General features: G+C 47.4%; 1 protein-coding gene across 1 annotated transcript in view; it reads right to left on the bottom strand.

The window, feature by feature from the left end:
- Positions 1–3,484: 3,484 nt before the first annotated feature.
- The window catches only part of TEP1 (telomerase associated protein 1), a 48,229-nt gene continuing 31,841 nt past the window's right edge, over positions 3,485–19,872 (bottom strand). The window contains exons 37-54 of the mRNA XM_056133940.1: positions 19,714–19,869; positions 19,356–19,568; positions 18,678–18,831; positions 18,164–18,376; positions 16,367–16,527; positions 15,999–16,112; positions 14,957–15,064; positions 14,209–14,341; positions 14,050–14,126; positions 13,733–13,868; positions 13,466–13,602; positions 13,213–13,337; positions 10,974–11,117; positions 10,633–10,726; positions 4,661–4,763; positions 4,352–4,554; positions 4,134–4,238; positions 3,485–3,705 (exon numbers count right to left, since the gene is read on the bottom strand). Coding sequence (XP_055989915.1) covers positions 3,583–3,705; positions 4,134–4,238; positions 4,352–4,554; positions 4,661–4,763; positions 10,633–10,726; positions 10,974–11,117; positions 13,213–13,337; positions 13,466–13,602; positions 13,733–13,868; positions 14,050–14,126; positions 14,209–14,341; positions 14,957–15,064; positions 15,999–16,112; positions 16,367–16,527; positions 18,164–18,376; positions 18,678–18,831; positions 19,356–19,568; positions 19,714–19,869 — 2,499 coding nt within the window. The 3' untranslated portion in view covers positions 3,485–3,582. The remainder of the gene's footprint in view (positions 3,706–4,133; positions 4,239–4,351; positions 4,555–4,660; positions 4,764–10,632; positions 10,727–10,973; positions 11,118–13,212; positions 13,338–13,465; positions 13,603–13,732; positions 13,869–14,049; positions 14,127–14,208; positions 14,342–14,956; positions 15,065–15,998; positions 16,113–16,366; positions 16,528–18,163; positions 18,377–18,677; positions 18,832–19,355; positions 19,569–19,713; positions 19,870–19,872) is intronic.

The following is a 19,872-nucleotide window of genomic DNA, read 5'->3' as shown; positions in this document are numbered from 1 at the left end:
TTGGGTATTGCTGCGAAAAGGAGAGCAGCAGCAGAGGCTGAGCTATTCCCCTTTTCCCCATCAATTGTCTCACTTGCCTTTTTTGCCCATCTGCAAACTAGATTACTTCTCTCACCTAGGACGAAGGAGATACCTAGAATTCTGGAAAGTACTTGGAGAATTGTCACTAAATCTAAATGCATCTCAAAGGAGAAAAAGAGAAAAACAGGATGAGTTTTGACATACCTTGCTCCAAAGAAGTACCCAAGTCCATTCTGATACAAAGACTAGCTAATTATTTATAAACACAGAAACACATATAACACACTTTTACCTCATATAACAATGAGGGCTAAATGGCAGGGCTAGAGGGATATGTGTTTGTATGTGTGCTTGCACAGAGGGGTTGGACACAGTGCTCAGGAGCTACTCCTGACTGCTCAGGCATTCCTGATGGTGGTGCTCAGGAGACCAGTGGTACTGAGGATCTAATTCAGTCAGCCTCGTGCAAGACTTGTGCCCTACACTCTGCTATCTCTTTGGTGAAGCTTTGTTTAAATGGAAACAATAGTCTGACATTTTAGAGGACAGATTACCAATATCTATCAATTAAATATACACACTCTTTGACCTAAAAATGATAGGCATTCATGTTGATGTCACTGTAGCATTCTTAGAGGCAAAAAATCATTAAAACCTTATAAATAACTAATAAAATGTATTTACCAAAATTCTAAACTAAAGTAAGTGATACATTTTTCTTAAAAATTTAAGCAGGGCCCAAGAATAGGGCTCATTGATAGAGCCCATGCCTTGCATGTGTGAAGCCCAGGACTTAATCCCTAGCACAGAAAGAGATGTCTACACAAAGCTGATAGATGAAAAATGTAGTAGATCTACATAGTGAACTATAAAATGAAGCAAAGTGTCAATACACTCTACAAATGAACTTTGAAAGCTTTGAGCTGAGCCACTTAATAGACCACTTGTATGATTCCATTTATATACAATGTCTTGAACTGGTAAATCCATAGAGAAAGTAAATAGCAATTACCAGTGACTGGAGAAAGTGAAAGGAGATGAACATTTCCTACTGTGGATGCAACATTTCCTATGGTGCTGATGAAAGTGGCCTGGACCATGATTCCAGAGACTCAGGAGCAGATCTCGAAACCCAGTGGCTTTTGGCAGAAATCCCTCCAAATTTAAATGTTAAAATTTCAGAATTTCAAAACCACATGGCCCTACTGCAGCCATGCGACATCATATGTTATTCATAACCAGCAATAGAACACAAATTGTCTATTGTTGCCTTTTCAGCAGATCTGAGTGTTGGGGTAAAATCTCAAATAATAGTGGGTCTGATGTCGAAATATTGAATGTAATCAAAGTAGAGAGAGTAATGTGGAAATCATCTGCCCCACAGGCAGGGGGAGGGTGTGGAATGGGGGTATACTGGGATTTTTGGTGATGGAGAATGGGCACTGGTGAAGGGACGGATGTTTCATTGTATGACTGAGACTTAGACCCAAAAGCTTTGTAACTGCTCTAGTGAATGAGTTTGTCTTCACTTTCATAACCCCCGTTCCCCCATCTTAGCTGGAGTGTCTACAGAATCTATATGGCACAGCAAACAGGACGTGCTGGGTTTTCTTCTGTCCTTGACCCCAGTATCTTCGGATGAAAGGTCAAAGTTTGAGATCAATGACTTTTAGGATGATGCCTCTCTAGGATTTTGGGGGAGGATTAAAAATAATAAATTTCAGGGGCCCAAACACAGCTGAAAGAGCTGCAGTGCACATCCTTTGCAGACAGGAGCCCAGGTTCAATCTCTAGCACCTCTGGGAGTGGCTCCCCTCAAGAGAACATTTTTCAAAGTACCTTAACTTGGACTTCTAGTCACAAAGTACATGGGAGAGGAGGTAGTCTGGAAGGTATATTTAGAACCCTTGCATAAGGCACATGAGAAAAGTTAGAAGCATGACCTATGATTAAGATGTATCAGCTGATGACGTACCTTTTTTTTTTTTAATTTTATTTTTAGACTGGACCAGGAATGAAATCCTGAGCCTCCCAAATATAAGGCAAGTTCTCCACCGCTGAGCCACATCTCCAGTCACTGATGACGTTCCTTATGCCTTTATTCTCAGGTTGAGGGCCAGAGAGATCGCTCACTTGCTGGATAGCTCAGAGTCTCCTCAGCACTGCCAGGACTCCCCAGCACTGAACAATGAGCTGGGAGTACCACTGAGTACCACCAGGTGTCACCCAAAAATATTATATCTGGACAAAGTGAAAACAAAGGGTAGTACCCTAAACTTCCTAAATTAAAAAAAATTTATTTCTAGACTAGATTGTAGTGGTGTTCATTTGAAAAAGCCCTACCCCCCCAGGACTGATTTATTTATTAGATATACACTCTTGAATTTTTTCGATGGGGGAGAGGGAGCTGGCCACTCCAGGTTGTCTTTTGGTACTGGGAGGTGTTAGAGATTGAAACAGGGTTACCCGTATGCCAGGCAAGTACCTTAGCCTGTGCTGTCTCTCCAGCCGGAGATTCTTGAAATCTTGGACACAGAATAGTCCTTAGAAATGACTCAGCATGTGTGGTTCCAACCCCTGGTCCCCATGCCTAAACCTGGGTGTGGCTTCCCTCAAAAAAAAAAAAAAGAAAGAAAGAACTTCAGGAAATTCCCTCTCTCTTTGAGAGAATTAATTATCAGAAAAGTTTAAACGTCCTAGAACTGAAGAGGATCACATTTCCAGTAAATCCATGCCTTTGACAGTCGCACCTTTCCACTCATTTTTACTCTTTCTTCACTTCGGTTTGGTCTCTGCCAACTGCGATGCCAGCTGTCACACTGACAGATGCAGAGGTGGCCGCTGCTCTGCCACGGGCTGCTATGCCAGTCAGAGGCCTCACCTCACCTCGGGTGCCACCTTCTCACTTGCCCAGGCGGGCAGCAGCTCTAAGCAGATGGGGCTGTTTCTGGGAGAGGAACCCAGTGTCCTCGTTCTAACCCCAGTTTTCCTTATATGCTTGGGGCTGCTGTAAATGCCCTTATATGTCCTCCACCCAGAGAGCTCTCCAGTTACGCTGAGTGCTGACCAACATCATTCTCACTCCTGCTTTTGTTTACCTTGGTGTCCACACCCTGCAGGGGCCACTTGATGCTGGGGAGATCCAAGCAGTGCCAGGGACTAAACTCAATAGGGGTTCCCGAAGGCAGAGCCTGAGCTGCAACCCAGGGAGCTGTTTCCCGATCCCTGGTGCCTCCTTCCAGCAGAAAGGCTAGCTAGAAGTTCTGGAGCCAGCAAACAATAGGATCATTCTAAAGCCTACTTTCAAAGATGTCTGTCTACCAAAAGAGCTGGCTCCCCTCTTTTCAGTTCTAGGAAGGATTACTGTCCAGTCAAGGAGGAAACACTACAATATCCATAAACTTTCCACTTGGCCCAAATCCACATGAGAACACAGGCACGACTACACTTGAGACTTGCTGATCATTTAGTTTTTATTTGAACTTTATTAAGAAAGTAGCCCTTTAGTGTCTTCAGGCTTTGTAGTTCTGGTCCAGGTGGTTATTTCTAAGTCACGCATCCTCATTCCCAGGAGAGAAAGTACACGTTGCCCTGTGCATCTCCCACTGCGAGCTGCAGGCCAGAGTCAGGGTTCATGTGAGGATCCACGCAGTTCACTGCCCCTTCACATCGGAACAGGCCCAGCTATCATGGCAACAAAAACGAGACAATGAGAACCCCAAGCCTCCGTTATCTGTGTTTCTCCCTCACTCATCTAGGCCTTTAGTTAGCTGTATATTGTTGCAAGAAAAAAGAAAACAGAATTGGGAGGTGGGAGGGGTAGAGCAATAATACAGTGGGTAGAGTTCTTGCTTTGCCAACCCAGGTTCGATCCCTGGATCCCATGCCTGCCAGGAATGATCCCGAAGTGTAGTCAGCCCCTGAGCACTGCTGGGTATATCTCTCCAAAAGGGGGAGAGAGAGACAGAGACAGAGAAAGACAGAGAGATAGAGAGAGGCAGAGACAGAGAGAGAGAAGGAGAGAGACTAGAATTCTAACCTTCTGCCCCTTTTTTCTCCTACTGTGCTTTACTGAAACAACCCTTTGGCCCTTCTTGCAAGCACACACTTACCAGCTGCATACTGGATCTTTCCCACAGCTTTACATCTCTGTCTTTTGAAGCTGTCACCAGCCATTCAGGCAGTACACACAGAGCAGTGACAGGGCCTGAGTGAATCTGAGAGGAGGAAGCAGTGTGATGAATCACAGCGAACCCTCCTCAGCTCTGCGTGGTTAACCTGACCAAGAATCTCCTCTCTTCCCTGGGTCTGAGCCTCCCCTCAGACTCACCTTTCGACGCTGCTGTGTCGTGAGTTGTATGGTGTCTGTCCAGCTGAACTTGTCTGACTGCACACTCTCGGTCTCTGAATTTTGGGTGTCCTGCGTGTTCTCTTTCTTCTGCCAGATGTTGCCTGTCATCCATTCATCTTTGCCGGCACGCCTGCCTAGTTTCCACAGCATCCCATCGGCACTGGCACACAAAAACGATGACTCTACCATTTCAAGGGCCGTATTAGAGGCACGGTTCATGTTTTCAAGGCCCCACCATACTCTCCATAACCATCACCTCATCCCTGGGGGCTTCCCATCATCACTCACCACACTCCACTGTGGCCTGAGTTATCGATATTTGGTTCTCATTAGGATTCTCTAAGTCCAGAGTAAAGTCTGTACACACATAGCTTCCTGATTCATCTTTTCTCTGTGAATCAATTAGATGACTTCAGCTAACTGGTTCAGATTATTTAACTGTCCAGACAAAACAACTTTCTTCAGCTCTGCGCTGATCAAAGTTTTTTGTTTAGCGCATTTGCTGCCTGAGCTCATGTGCTGCTTGTGGCCACGTGGCTGAGCATATGTGGCGCCTGCATCTTCCCTCTTGAGATGTGTACTTTCATGCTTTCATGTCTAATGCTGGGATGTGTGTAGGGGCTCTCTCTGCCCTACAAAAAAAATTAAAAATTAAAAAATGTAAATGTTGGGTCACACCCAGCAGAGCTCAGGGCTAACTCCTGGCTTGGTGCTCAGGAAACACTCCTGATGGAGCTCAGGGGACCATATGTAGTGCTGGAGATTGAATCCAGGTCGACCGCATGCACGGCAAGGGCCCTACTGCTTTACTCTTTCTCCAGCCTTAAACTCTTTGTTTAAAGAAGAAATCCAAATGGCAAAAAGGCATAATGAGAAAATACTCTACATTATTAATCGATAGCACAGCGGTAGGGCGTTCGCCTTACACGTGGCCAACATGGCCGACCCGAGTTCGATTCCTCCACCCCTCTCGGAGAGCCTGGCAAGCTACCGAGAGTATTCGATATGCCAGACACAGTAACAACAAAGTCTCCAATGGAGACGTTACTGGGCCCGCTCGAGCAAATCGACGATCAACGGGAGGGCCTTTGCCTTATTAATCATCAGGGAGATGCAGATCAAAACCACAATGCGATACCATCTCACACCTCAGAGACTGGCCCACATCCAAAAGAACAAAAGCAACCAGTGCTGGCACGGATGTGGCGAGAAAGGGACCCTCCTTCAGCGCTGGTGGGAATGCCGACTGGTTCAGCCCTTTTGGAAAACATTATGGACGATTCTCAAAAAACTAGAAATTGAGCTCCCATTTGACCCAGCAATACCACTCCTGGGAATATATCCCAGAGAGGCAAAAAAGTACAGTCGAAGTGACATCTGCACTTGTTTGTTCATTGCAGCACTCTTTACAATAGCCAGAATCTGGAAAAAACCTGAGTGCCCAAGAACAGATGACTGATTAAAGAAACAATGGTACATCTACACAATGGAGTACTATGTAGCTGTTAGAAAAGATGAAGTCATGAAATTTACATACAAGTGGTACATAGAAAGTATCATGCTAAGTGAAATGAGTCAGAAAGAGAGACAGACATAAAAAGATTGCATTCATCTGGGGGACATAAAGTAACAAAAAAGGAGATTAATACCCAAGAATAGCTGAGATAAGTACCAGGAGGATTACTCCATGGCTTAGAGGTCAGCCCGGCATGTGAGGGGAAAAGGCAGTTCAGATAGAGAAGGGAACACCAAATAAAGAGTGTTTGGAGGATCCTCCCAGGATGGGAGATGCATGTTGAAAGAAAACTATAGGCCGAACATGATTGCCACTTAATGCCTCTTTTGCAGACCACAACACCCAAAAGGAGAGAGAGAACAAAAGGGAATGCCCTGCCACAGAGGCAGGGTGGGATGGGGGGGATGGGGGTGGGAGGGATACTGGGATTTGTAGTGATGGAAAATGGGCACTGGTGGAGGGATGGGTATTTGATCCTTGTATAACTGAAACTCAAGCACAAGAATTTGTAAGTCTATAACTGTTTCTTATGGTATTTCACTAATAAAAATTAAAAAAAGAATAAAAAAAACTCTTTGTTTTTGTTTACCTCTGTCAAAGATACAACAATCTGCATAAATATTAAATGTACTTCCCAATGAATGTTTATACATGGATACACCCATAAAATCATAGCCCAGATCAAAACATGAAACATTCCTGTCCCCAAACATGTTGCCCTTATGCATATTCCTTGTTAACAGCAGAGCGCAGCAGCGCTGAGAACTAACACTATTCTCCCTATAAAATGTAAACTAGTTTTGCTTGTTCTTGATTCACTTCATTTAAATGAAATCCTAGAGTAATTTTGTATCCAACTTCTTTCTCCCAATATTATGTCCATGAGATATACCTGAATTATTCCAGATACTGCTGATATGTTGGCAAGATAAGAGAAACTAAAATGCGATTAAGGTGGCCGGAGAGATAGTACAACACTTGCTGTATTCACTGTCTTTCTTGCACACAGTCAACCTGGATTGAATCCCCAGGACCATATGTGGTCCCCCATCCCTACCTGGAGTGATCCCTGAGTAAAGTAAGCCCTGAGCACCACCAGGCATGGCCCCCAAACAAACAAACAAACAAACAAATAAAACAAAACAAATAGAAAATACAATTAAGGACCTAGAGATGATTAAAGTGCTTGACTTGCTTGTGACTGACTTTGGTTCAATCCCGTAAGTATCTCAATGGTCCTCAGAGAAACACCAGAAATGACCCCGAACACAGAGCAGAGGGTAGCCCCGCCGTATTTGCTGAGTGTGGTACAAAACAACTCCCCTAATTTCAATTAAGAAAGCTCTTAGTGGGGGTAAGGTGCCGCTAACAGGTCAACTTGTACCTGTGGGGTGAGTGCATCAGCAGCCTGATGGTGCCTTCAGGTTCCCTGTAGCACTGTAACACCGTCCTCCCATTGTTCATCGATTTGCTCGAGCAGGCACCAGTAACGTCTCCATTGTGAGACTTGTTACTGTTTTTGGCATATCGAATACATCACGGGGAGTTTGCCAGGCTTTGCCGTGAGGACGAGATACTCTTGGTAGCTTGCTGGGCTCTCTGAGAGGGGCGGAGGAATGGAACCCGGGTCAGCCGCATGCAAGGCAAATGCCCTACCTGCTGTGCTATCGCTCTAGCTCCCTGACACCCCAAAATTGCTGCCGTGCCTTTGGCTGGATCCCAACAACTTGGGACCAAGTTTACCAAGAAACTAAACAGCCAAAAGTTAGGTATGTGGGAGCCATGCCCACAAACCACCTCCGGCTCAGCTATACAAGCTTTATTGGCCTTATTTCAGAGACCCATAGATAAATGTTGAAAGAGATCAAAAACCACAGTTAATCTTGGACCTGCACATGGATAAACAAACTGGGGTAAATCGGAGGGGGGCAGATTGGCCTGTGCCTGCCCAAGCAGAGCCCCCAGCAGCCGCTTGCTTCCACAATCCAAAATCATCGCCATACCCCGGTCTGACTCCACCAGCTCAGGACAGACCTCACCAAGATATAATCTGCTGAAAATTCAGGCATGGAGGATTTTGTGACTGAAATCTCCAGACTTTCATGGAGTTGGGGTGGGCTACCTCCCCCCACTTCCCAATATACATGGAAGCACTGACATTCACCCCCACATGAACCAACTCCAGCACCACCCTGTAAAATCTATTACTGGCCTTACTTCAGAGACCCATAAATAAATTTCGAAAGAGATCAAAAGCCAGAGACACAGCAGCAAGTCCCAGAAGACACCACAGAGCCGGCGACCTCTCCGGGCCCCATACCAAGCCAATTTCACCGAGGCACCCCAGATGGAGCGGGTGCAGCCTACTCCAGATGGAATCCCAGTGACCAAGAGCTTCCACAAGCAAGACCCAGGTATGCAGGGTCCAGAACTAAATCTCCATGCCACATGGTGACAGAAGTGCAAGTGCAAGTCCTTTCCCAGCTCCCCACCTGCTCAGCCTGGCTGTTACACCCACAAATGTGCCTCCGGTAGCCATGTTAGTGCACCAAGAGTCCTGGTCCAGAGACACGCAATTGAATCCCAAAATGGATTAGTGCCCTATAGAAATGTCTCTGGAACCCAACCATTTACAATCTAGGATTCCAGAAGCATGTGGCTGCAGCACCCATGATATTAAAAATAAGCAATAGACAATAAATGATCTAGCATCTGCCCCTGGCAGGCCGACTTGAAGGGTGGTGGGAAAATTTGAGCAAAACATAATACCCAAAAGGAGAGAGAGTATTGGGGAAATTACCTGCCATGGAGGCAGGGTGAAGACTGGAATAGGGGGGTGGGGAGGATATAATGGGGACACTGGTGGTGGAAGGTGTGCACTGGTGGAAGGATGGGTGTTCCATCTTTGTACAGCTGAATCTCGAACGTGAAAGCTTTGTAACTGTATCTCACAGTGATTCAATAAAATAAAAAAAGTAACATGGAGCTCATGCCCAGTTCAGTCATCTTAATCAATAGCTGAATAAATAGCAGTACTCCTACATTTGAAAAAAAAAAAAACAGAATCTCCTGACCCTGAGCCAGGCTGTCTTCACCAGGGCACTTAGGAGGGGGACAGGTTGAGTTTCCCTCCCAGTCCCAAGCAGAACCCCAGCAGCCGAAAACCTCCAGAACCCAGCCACAACCATGCTCAAGGCCACTCTCCACACGCTTGGACGATCCTCACCCATGAAGGAACCTGCAGAGGAACCCAGGTATGCGGGACCCATGGCTGAGTTCTCCAAACCTGCTCAGATCAGGACTGGGCCCCCTCTACCCAGCTCCCCAGTTTTCCAGTAGCTTGGCAGTAACACCCACAAACTGCCCCCGGCGCCATGTAATCTCATCAACAGCCAAGATCCAGAGACTAGAAAATAAAGCTTCTGGGGACTGGAGTGATAGCACAGTGGGTAGGGCATTTGCCTTGCACGCAGCCGATTCAGGTTTGATTCCCAGCATTCCATATGATCCCCTGAGCACCACCAGGGATAATTCCTGAGTGCAGAGCCAGGAGTGACCCCTGTGCATTGCCGGGTGTGACCCCCCCAAAAAAAAGCAAAAGATAAAATAAAGCTTCTGGAAGAGAGCGATGCAGTATTTCCTTGAGCGCACAGCTTCAAATGACCTCTTACACTCTAGCCCACTGATGTACCTAAAGTAGCACACATTTGTTTTGTTTTAACATACTTGCTTGTATTCTCCTACATACGGGCTCAAATTGCTCTGGAATGAAATACAACAAACTTCACATACTTCCCTCTTACTGTGGTGAGAAGGTGCTCACTAATGGGGTGGGTGTTTTAATATTATCTGTAATTAACTATTGTGAACTACTTTATGACAGTAAAATGTATAAAAATCTCAAAAATAAGTTTTTAAAGAAAGAAAAGAAAAAAGAAAGCTCTTAGTATATGCTTTTGCTTGCTGGAGACCTGGGTTTGATTCCTGGTAATACATGAGCACCACTGGGAGAGGCCCCTGAGCACAAAGCCAGGAGTAGTATCCTGACCACTACTATAGGTGGGCTTAAAATCACCACCCCTCAGGAAAAAAAAAAGAATGCTTACTCTGCCCAGCTGGGGCCAGGGAGATAACCCATCATGTTTCTCATGAAGGAGGCCTGGTGTGGGTGAGATCCCCAGCACTGTATGGTCCCCTGAGCACAGAGTTGGGAGTAACCCCTGTGCACTGCTGAGTGTGGCCCAAAAACAGGGAGGAAGGGAGGGAGAGAATAAAGAAGGGAGAGAAGAAGGAAGGGAGAGAAGAAGGAAGGGAAGAAGGGAGGAAGGGAGGAAGGGAGGAAGGGAGGAAAGGAGGAAGGGAGGAAGGAGGGAGGGAGGGAGGGAAGGAGGGAGGAAGGAAGGAAGGCAGGAAGGAAGGCAGGCAGGCAGGCAGGCAGGAAGGAAGGAAGGAAGGAAGGAAGGAAGGAAGGAAAGAAGGAAGGAAGGAAGGAAGGAGAGATCTTAGGTTTGTGGTTTCCCTTGTTTCAATAAACAATATGACTCTTTTTGTACCAATGAAATCTTATAGAGAAACCCATTACATATACAATGCTCTTAAGTATAATTACTCCAGAAGAAGGAAGAAAAGGTAATGTGGAACCAACTGCCATTTCCTTCCTTTTATACTCTAACATGGCCCCAAGGTTGAAAAATATTAGTCCTGGATAAATATTTGTTTGAACACACATCCAAACAGAACTTACCAAGTGATAAACACATGTATATCCCTCTGGCTGCAGGACAAACACACCAAGATCTTTATAGATGGATATCATAGGTTGTTCTGTATAGGAGGTCCTAGTTGAAAAGAAAAAGGAGGGCTGGGGCAGAAGCTCACAGGGGTGAAGCACAGAAGAGGCCCAGGTTCAATCACCAGCACCACAGGGTCTGCTGAGTGGCCTCTTTAGCCCCCAAGAACTTCTGGATATGGCTCTCAAACCAAAGCAAACAATAAAAATTATCATAAATTAGGCCAAATCTCGGTGACCAGTGACCCACTTTTCTTCTTTTTCCATCCCAAGAGGAACAGCATTTTGGATCTTACCAGACAACAGAAGGATCATCCCCTGGTTTCATGCTCATTAATTCTGACTTCGCAACGGCATAGAAGAAGAAGTGACCATTAGGGGCCAAGCCCACCTCTGACAGGAACCCATGGTCCTCCAGCAGAACTCGATTCAGGTGAAGACTGCAGTTCAAGAAAAGTTATGACATAAAGATCTTAAGCCACCCCTACCAGTCCAGTTTCCAAAGAATTCCTCAGAGGCGAAGTATAAAACAAAACATACCATCCATTTTACAAAACTTGCCCTCCTTTCTTTTTTCAAAATCCATGCTTATCATTTCCCTCTCCTTAATTGATCAATATAAGACTCAATATGGCATTCTTCTTTTTTGGGGGGGAGGGGATGTCCAAACCTGGCAATGCTTAAGGGTTATTCCTGGCTCTGCACACAGGAATCACACCTAGCAGTGCTCAGGAGACCATACAGAATCAAACCCTGGTGGGTGACGTGCAAGGCAAACACCCTACCCACTTTACTACTGCTCTGGACCCTCTCCCCCAACATTTTTTATTGGGGAATGGGGCACATGCACCAGTGCTCAGTTGTTTCTCCTGGTTGTGTGCTCAAGAGTGACTCCCAGGGGCCAGAGCGATGGTGCATCTGGTAGGCCACTTGCCTTCCATGCAGTTGACCTGGGTTTGATCCCAGCACCATATATAATTCCTTGCACATTGCCAAGAGTGATCCCTGAGCACAGAGCCAGGGATAAGACCTGAGGATAGCCCAGTATGACCCGAAAGCAAAAGAAAAGAGTGATTCCTGGAGGTGCTCGGGGGCCATATGTTGTACTAGGAATCTCTAACACACTTACTGCTTCATTCCTTCCTGACTTCCAACACATCAGCAAGCACTCTGGATTCTACCTGCAACACACACTTAAGTCTTTCTCCTTCCTAACCCCACATTGCAAAACAGAGTCCACTAAATTTCTTCCCTGGACTCAGGAAAAACTATATAGATGGTCCTTCTACCTTTACTGTCTCCTCCCACCCACCTTTCACACTGCCACTAACATTCTCTTTCTAAAATTCAAACCATTATTTTACTCAAAATGCTGAGTGCTCTGCATGCCCTCTACAGCCTGGCCCCTGTTGATCTTTTCAACCTCCACTCACACAAACTCTGACTAAGAATCTAAGAACTCAGCTATCCCCAGAACACACCACATATGCTCGTGTCTCCATGCCTTTGGTTAATGCTACTTCCTCTTCCTAAAACATAGCTTCCTTCTAGAACAGTCCAAAAAACTCCTACTCATCTGTTAAACCCAAATGCAAACAGAAACTCCTTTGTGAACTACAAATTTCTCAAATTCTACAGCACCAGGAATTTTTTTTAAAAAAAGAAAGTAGAGCAGATGCTGTGTGTGCATGTGTGTGTGTGTGTGTGTGTGTATATATATAGATAGATATAGATATATATAGATATAGCTATACATAATATATATGAATTGCAGTGCACTGCACTGTCCTCCCATTGCTCATCAATTTGCTTGAGCAGGCACCAGTTACGTCTCTATTGTGAGACTTGTTGTTACTATTTTTGGCATATCAAATACGTCACAGGTAGCTTGCCAGGCTTTGCTGTGTGGGTGGGATACTCTCAGTAACTTGCCAAGTTATCCAAGAGGGGCGGAGGAATGGAACCCAGGTCGGCTGAATGCAAGGCAAATGCCCTACCCACTGCGCTACTGCTCCAGCCAATATATAAGAATGTTACATATTTTTTCATTATAACACTAAGAACTCTGGAAGCTGTTGGTTACTTATTTATGAATTTCCTTCATTAAAACATAAATTTGGGGCCAGGAAGATAAATCAAAGGCTGGAGCTCATGCTTTACATTAAGAGACCTGCATTCAACCCACACACACTGTATGGTCCCCTCAGCACCGGTCCAGGAGTAGACACCAAGCTCTGCCAGGTGTGGTCCAAAAGACAAAATCAAACTAAAACAAAATAAAAACATCAAAATCAATCTGGTCCATACTGCCTGACACAGGATTTAGCATACAACAGGCACTTGGTCGTTAATATTAAAACTGACATGACACAGAGTAGAAAATAATTTCCTAAGGACACTTTCCCTATTTAATAATGAGCATCCTACTGGCCCATGTCAGAAGTGGAAGCGAATAATTCAAGTACGTTCTGGGTGATCTGGGGTGTAAGAAGGAGGTTCGGTTGCTATCACATTAACACAGCTGCGTTGTTTCACCTGAAGTTCCTGGAAGATGAGCCCTTCTGCCGATGTACCTGCCACTCGCTGAGCTTTTCATCAGCGGTGAGAACGATGAAGGTGCGTGCCGAGAGCCAGGTCAGAGAACTGATGCGACCTGGAGCCTGGGGTACACCACAGATTCATTTCAGGATTTCCGAGGGACCAGGCTTCACCCCATCTCCTTTCCCAGCTATCAAGGTAACCTCAAAGTCCAGCAAACGATGCCAGGACTGCAGCTGCCCCGACTCACCTGTGCTGTGGCCACAGCCTTCGCATCATGCCATAAGACAAGTTCCCCAATTTGGTTCCCAGATACTGCCAGAAAGCCATCTGGCGCCCAGGCCACAGCGGTGATGGCTTCAGGACTCCTGGGGATACTTGGATGATCTGTGGGGGAGGAGGTGGAAATGATCCATCAGAAGCTGGACCACTACTGGTAGACAAGACGGGATCTCAATGACAGTGAAGGCTGGCACACCTATCTCTCAGGCCTTGCCTCTCTCCATGCCTCACTCACCTGTTTTCTCCTTAGGTACCTGCCAGAGGCGGACAGACCCATCCTCTGAGGTGGTCAGCAGCTGGCCAGAAGTCTCTGAAATAGCAGCTGCATTGACGGGGCCACTATGTCCCAGGAGAATGTGTGTCTGAAACACCTAGAAGGAAAGATGAGGATGGAACAGTGTGAGGATGTGTGCGCACATGCATGTGTCGTGTGCGTGTGCGCGTGCATGTGTGTATGTGTGTGTATGTGTGTATAGGGGCATACCTACCCCAGCAGGAGTTTTCCCCACATACCCACTCCCAGTCTCCACCCCAGTGCTTCAGGGAACTCACCAGGAGTGGATGCCACAAGCGAGTGACCCCGTCCAGCCCTGCAGTCACCACCAGCAGCTCTGCCCCAGGTTGGCCCACTAGAAGGTAACAGAGTCAGACGGGAGAGGACTGGAGGTGTGGGGAGGCGATGGGAAGGGCAGGTGCAGACATGATCATCACCTGATCGAGGCTGCAGGGTAGCTACGCAGTGGTTGATGGGTCCTGAGTGTGCAGGGATGCTGGTCAGTTCCACACCCTGAAGGTCCCACACTTTCAAAGTTCCATCTCGGCCCACTGATACCACATGTTCCTCCTGCCCCAGAGCACAGGATCAGAGTGGTCACGTGAGTAGAGCAGGGCAGCAGGGTCTTAGAAGAAGCAAAAGTTTCCTTCTCGTGCTGGAGAGCTAGTCCAGAGGGTAGGGTGTTTGCCTTGCATGCAGTAGACCTGGGTTCAATCCCCAACACACCCCTGAACCTGCCTTGAGCACAGGTTTGCAGAGCTGGGAGTGAGTCCTGAACAGTGCAGGAGATGACCCTCCTCCCCTCAAAATAAAAATGATGCTCCTTCATGGTTTTTCACACCAACCTCAGACTCAATATTCTAATCCTCATCTAATCTAGTACCTAGAAACTCTTATTATGTTTTTAGTGGGGGTGGGTAAGGAGTCATGCCTAGTTTTGTTCAAGGCTCGTGCTAAGGGATCACTGTTGGCAGTTTTCAGAGGAACCCTATGAGATCCTGGGGATTGAATGGGGGTCGACCATGTGCAAGGTAAGTGTCTTAACCCCTGTATTATCTCTCCAGCCCGAGAAGCTCATTCTTTATACTTATTTTGCCTTTGGGGTTCTCTACCCAGAGCTTTCCAACACCCAAAGAGCCCCTGCCTTTGCAGACCCTTCACAGCCAGCTCCCTGGTTCTTCTCACCACGGTTGCCACGGCGCTCACAGCACTCTGATGGCCCAGGAAGTGGGCGAGCTGCTGTCCCAACTGGGGGCTCCAAAGGCCCACAGAGCCATCACTGGAGCAGGAGACCTGCAGAAGCAAGGGTCAGAGGATGGTAAGATCAGCCTCTGCCCAGCAATTTTTGCTGGATTTAAAGCAGTTTCAGATCTTGCCTCCGCTAGTCATTACTTTGTGATTCGGGGCAAGTCCATCTCCCTAAACTTCATTTAACAAGGGTAGTGACATATGATCTGTGCATGGATCTGAAATGGTTCCCATGGGGCTGGTCTACCTAAGATTTAACGCCAAGCCTGGGATGCTGTGAGCACTGAATAAATAGCTGCCACTGTCCTTGTTATGAACTTAATATCAGAGCCTAAACCAGACAAAGGGAAGACCTGGATGCCTAGACACAGGGTAGGACAGACCATAACAGACTAATGAGAAACACTCATGTCTTAGAAACTCACTTCACCACATCTAACCCAAAGACACAAGAAATCATCTTAGGACCAAAAAAATCAGGAAGAAATACAATAATTACCTGCAGGTCCAGGGCATCTAAAGTACTTAGGAATACAGTCTAATGTTTCTGTGACGCATGCATGTTCTTTCCTTTTTAACCCCCTCTTTTTTTGGTACACTTTTTATTTTAACTGCGGGAATGTTGGTTGACAGCATTTTATATGTTGGCAGTTGTAATGGTGGTTCTCATGTCTTCAAATTATCACACCAGAGCCTGGGCTTCTGGAAAACACACTGCCCACTTCTCTACGATCGTGTACATGCTCTTTAATCTATATGAGCTCAATGTTCTTGTCTGTGAAATCGTGATAAGACTCGTATCTACTTTGCAGACTGTTGTAAAGATGAAAAAAGGCCACACGAGCAAAGAGCTTCAGCACAAGACCTGGAACACAGGGGCTTACTAGATGGTAGCTCAGACTGCTAGAAGTAGCTGTGGGGATACTGTCCTCCCCAGGAGGAAGCCCACTCAGCTCTGTACCCCCAGCACTTCACTTACCAGTAAGTTGTCTTTGGTCCAGGCACAGCCAGTGACCCAGTCACGGTGGCAGAAATTGAAGGCATAAAGGAGAACAGGGATTTGGGGGTTCCTCACGTCCCAGCAGAGAAGGCTCTGAATGGGTCCCAGGAGAGGAAACAGTTAGGACCAGAGAAGGGAGGGAGGGATCCCGGAGCCAGCTCAGGCACAGAGTTTCAAGGGAAAATGGAGTACGAGGGAGGTAGGCAGACCTAGCACAGGGGGTTTGGCCATGCGGCAGAGGAAGTGATGGGAAATGGGCTGCTCAGTCATCCAGGAACCCCAGAGCCCAGGATAGACTGGGGGCCCAGAGGGAGGAGATGGTTGGGATGTCCCCTTCCATGGCTCACCCGATCCCTGCCCCCGGTGGCCAGGTTGTTTCCATCAATGCTGAAGCTACAGCAGCTCACAGGCCCGGTGTGTCCTAGCACCATAGTACCAGTGGGAAAGCCTTTGGTCTTCTGGGGCAAAGTCAGGGCCAGCTTCGGCCACAGCTGCACAGTGGAATCCTCTGCATTAGAACCAGGAAGAGAGTGAGAATCCCTCTTGGACCAGAGACAAAGGCAATCAAAGGAGGCTGAGGTGAAGCCTGAGACTTCAGCCCAAAGGAGGTAGGGAAGGCAAAGGGGTTGTGGGGTGAGGGGGGAAGGGGGTGGTGAGTCAAAGGCTGCAGAGAGCACACCTAGGCAAGGGTCAGGATCCTGTGAGAACACATCACAGGAATGCCAGGCTTGAATGACTCCACACCCTCCTCAAGTGCCCAGTGTCACTTCAAACAAGCCTGCTCCCTTTCTCCAAACTGATGAGGGTGGGCAGAGGTGGGGGTGGGCGGTGCTGGCAAAGAAGTTACCCTGTCACAGGCCTAAAAGCAATCAAAGAGTATAATGGCCAGACCCACTTGGTGGACACAGGAACTCAGACCCGATAAACACCTGCACAGGCCCAGAGAAGGCTAACCCTACTCCAGCAGGGACAAAGGTTGTATGTGATAAGGACATGAAGATTTCCAAACGTTTCAAGCTCTTGTCCTTGGCAACGCCATAGCAAAGGACTCTTATCTAGGTACTAAGCCCCATGTAGGAGTACTACTTGGGGAGAAAACCTATAAAACTAATTCTTTAAAGGCAAGAGGGGGCACTTCCCATCCTGCGGGTGGGTGGGGGGTAGGGAGGAGAGGTGGCAAATCTGCACCTGAGATGCTTACTTTCAGCTCTCCCCTCTAGAGAAAAATTTTATCCCACATACTCTCTTTCTCTCTCTTTCCCTCTCTCCTCTCTCTCTTCATAATCCTTATAATCTCTAATTTAAAAAACTGTTTTACTTCATTATTCATCTCTTTCTGAAATTCTTTTCTCTGAGGAAAGACGACAGACCTGGAAAGCCTGGGTGAGATATAGGACTGACTTTTCTTTCCTTCAAAGAGCAGTTTCTCTCTCCAGTCTGGGTTCCATGATGCTCCAAGAAATCAAGTGGCAGGGATCATTTCCCCCACAGGTCAGAACAAGTGGAACCCAGGTGCAGTTTGATGCCCGCCTCCTGGGGCTGGTGAGGTATGAGGTCTGTATGATCCAGGTGTTCATGGCAGACCCTCAGTCCTAAATTCTAAATTCCCCAGGCACTTCCCTGGGTACAGTTGACGTAAGTTACCTGCAACTTAGGTCATCTGCACTGCTGTGACCACATCACTCTCCTCTCATCTGGGAAATCTAACCCTTTTTCCTTTCTCCCCACTCTTTTCCCTTGGTTTTTGTACTACACCTGGCGATGCTCAGGACTTACTCCTGGCTCTGTGCTTAGGAAACACTCCTGACAATGCGCAGAAGAACTGAAATGGTGCTAGGCTTGAACCTGGATTATCTGCAGCCAAGGCAAGTGCCTTGCCTTCACCACTAAACTATCTCCCTAGTCCTGAACCCAGCCCTTCCTAAGCCATCTCTTCCTTTGGGCAGAAAATTTAAAGGAAGACGGAAGTGCTCGAAGGCTCCAGGATCAGAAGAGTCTAGATGGATTAAGCAAGATAAATTCCCTTAAAGCCTTTTGAAAGTTGTGAAACAAATTATGCATGTGGGTATATTTTCATGGAGAAAGCTGTATGAGATATTTGAAAGGAACACTATGTACCAACCCTGTCAACTGCCCAGAAGTACCTGAGGCAGACGCCAAGAGTTCCTGGGAGGTAGCCAAACTCAGTACAGGCTTCTGATGTGAGAACTGGAACCGGAGCAACTGAAGTCCGCAGATCTGGAGCGTCCAGATCTTCAGGGACCCGTCTTCTGCCCCACTCACCAGCACATCTGGGCTTAGCCAGGCCAGCGCCGTCACCGCCACATCAAGCTCTTGACACCGAGCTCCTTGGGAAACTGGGACACGAGAAAAACTGAATGAGTTAGACTCATGGCTTTCAACTTTGGGAGTGGGGGTGGGGGTGAGGATGGGGGTGTTTGTTGGGGATTTTTTTGTGGTTTCTTTTTTTCTTTCTTTTTTCTTTTTTGCATTGTTGGGGCTCAAACTCAGGGTCTCATGTATGCAAAGCAACTGCTCTACCACTAAGTCAAATCCCCAGCACCAAGCCAGTAAGACCTGCAGAAAGGGCATCAGAATGGTGGAGGTGGGGTTCACTTTCTCAGGACTCAAACACCTCATCCTTCCTCCCTCCAGTACCTGAAGAGAGTCTGTAGATCTTAATGCCATCTTCTCGATACCCAATAGCCACTTGAGTACCATCTGGGCTGAGAGCCAAGGAAAGGGCAGGAGAGAGAGGAGGGGAGCCGAGGGCCCCACGGGGCTGGCCCAGAGAACCAGACCACACACGAACCTGAGGGCCAAGAAAAGAGCTTGTCATAAAGGTGGGATCGGTGTTGGAATATTGAACGTCCACAACAAATCGTCATGAACAACTTTGTAAACGACAGTGTTTATATAAGGTGTACAGGGAAAATAAAATAAAAAAAAAAAAAAGAAAGAGGAGGTGGAGCGATAGTATAGCAGGTAGGGTGTTTGCCTTGCACGCGGCCAACCCAGGTGTGATTCCCAGCATCTCATTTGGTACCCTGAGCACCGCCAGGAGTAATTCCTGAGTGCATGTACCAGGAGTAATCCCTATGCATCATCAGGTGTGACCCAAAACAGAAAAAAAAAGATAGAAAAAGGCTTGAAGGCACCCCATTTTCACAAGTGAGAGCCCTGTTGAAAGTTCCTCCTTCCAGAGGGCCTTCCCTGCGTGCTCCCCTAGACACACCATACCCCCACCCCAGTTAACTTCTCTAGTATCTTCAACAAAGGCCCCACCTTCCATCCCCTGCCCATCCTCCTCATTGTCCCCAGCTGCCATGACCTCACCTTGCCATCCTCACCGGCAGTCAGTAACTGGCACCCAGAGTGCAGGTAAAGGGCAGTAGCAATAAAGCCCCAGTGGGCAGGGAAGGCTGCCAGCCGGGCCCCTTCCTGCCATGCCCACAGCTCCAGCGTCCCATCCAGCCGGCCCATCACCGCAACCCGGCCGGCCTCGCTGAAGGCCACAGTGCACACGGAGGCACCCGGGGCCCCAAGTTCCTGCAAAGGGGGGTTGAAGGGGAAAGAGAGGACTTATTCTCTTCATCACAGCCCAGAGCAACACCCATGGGGATGTATGACATTCCCTTCCTCCCACTCCTGGCCCCCCACGCTTCCTCCCTGAGGGCACACTTGACCATCTCACCTTGGTGACCCGGAGTCCATCCACCTGGAAGAAGCTGAGGCTGCCAGCCCAGCTGCCGACAGCTAAGAGCTGCTCCTTGGGGTGAAAGGCCACACAGTTCAGGGGATGCGGGTAGGTGTGCTGGGCGGCCAGCTGCCCACGCATGGTGTCCCACAGCTG

Source organism: Sorex fumeus, unplaced genomic scaffold (genome assembly GCF_029834395.1).
Source record: "Sorex fumeus unplaced genomic scaffold, SorFum_2.1 ptg000098l, whole genome shotgun sequence".
Lineage (NCBI taxonomy): Eukaryota > Metazoa > Chordata > Mammalia > Eulipotyphla > Soricidae > Sorex > Sorex fumeus.
Note: the sequence above shows the minus strand (reverse complement) of the source record. Positions and strands in the feature narration are given on the sequence as shown.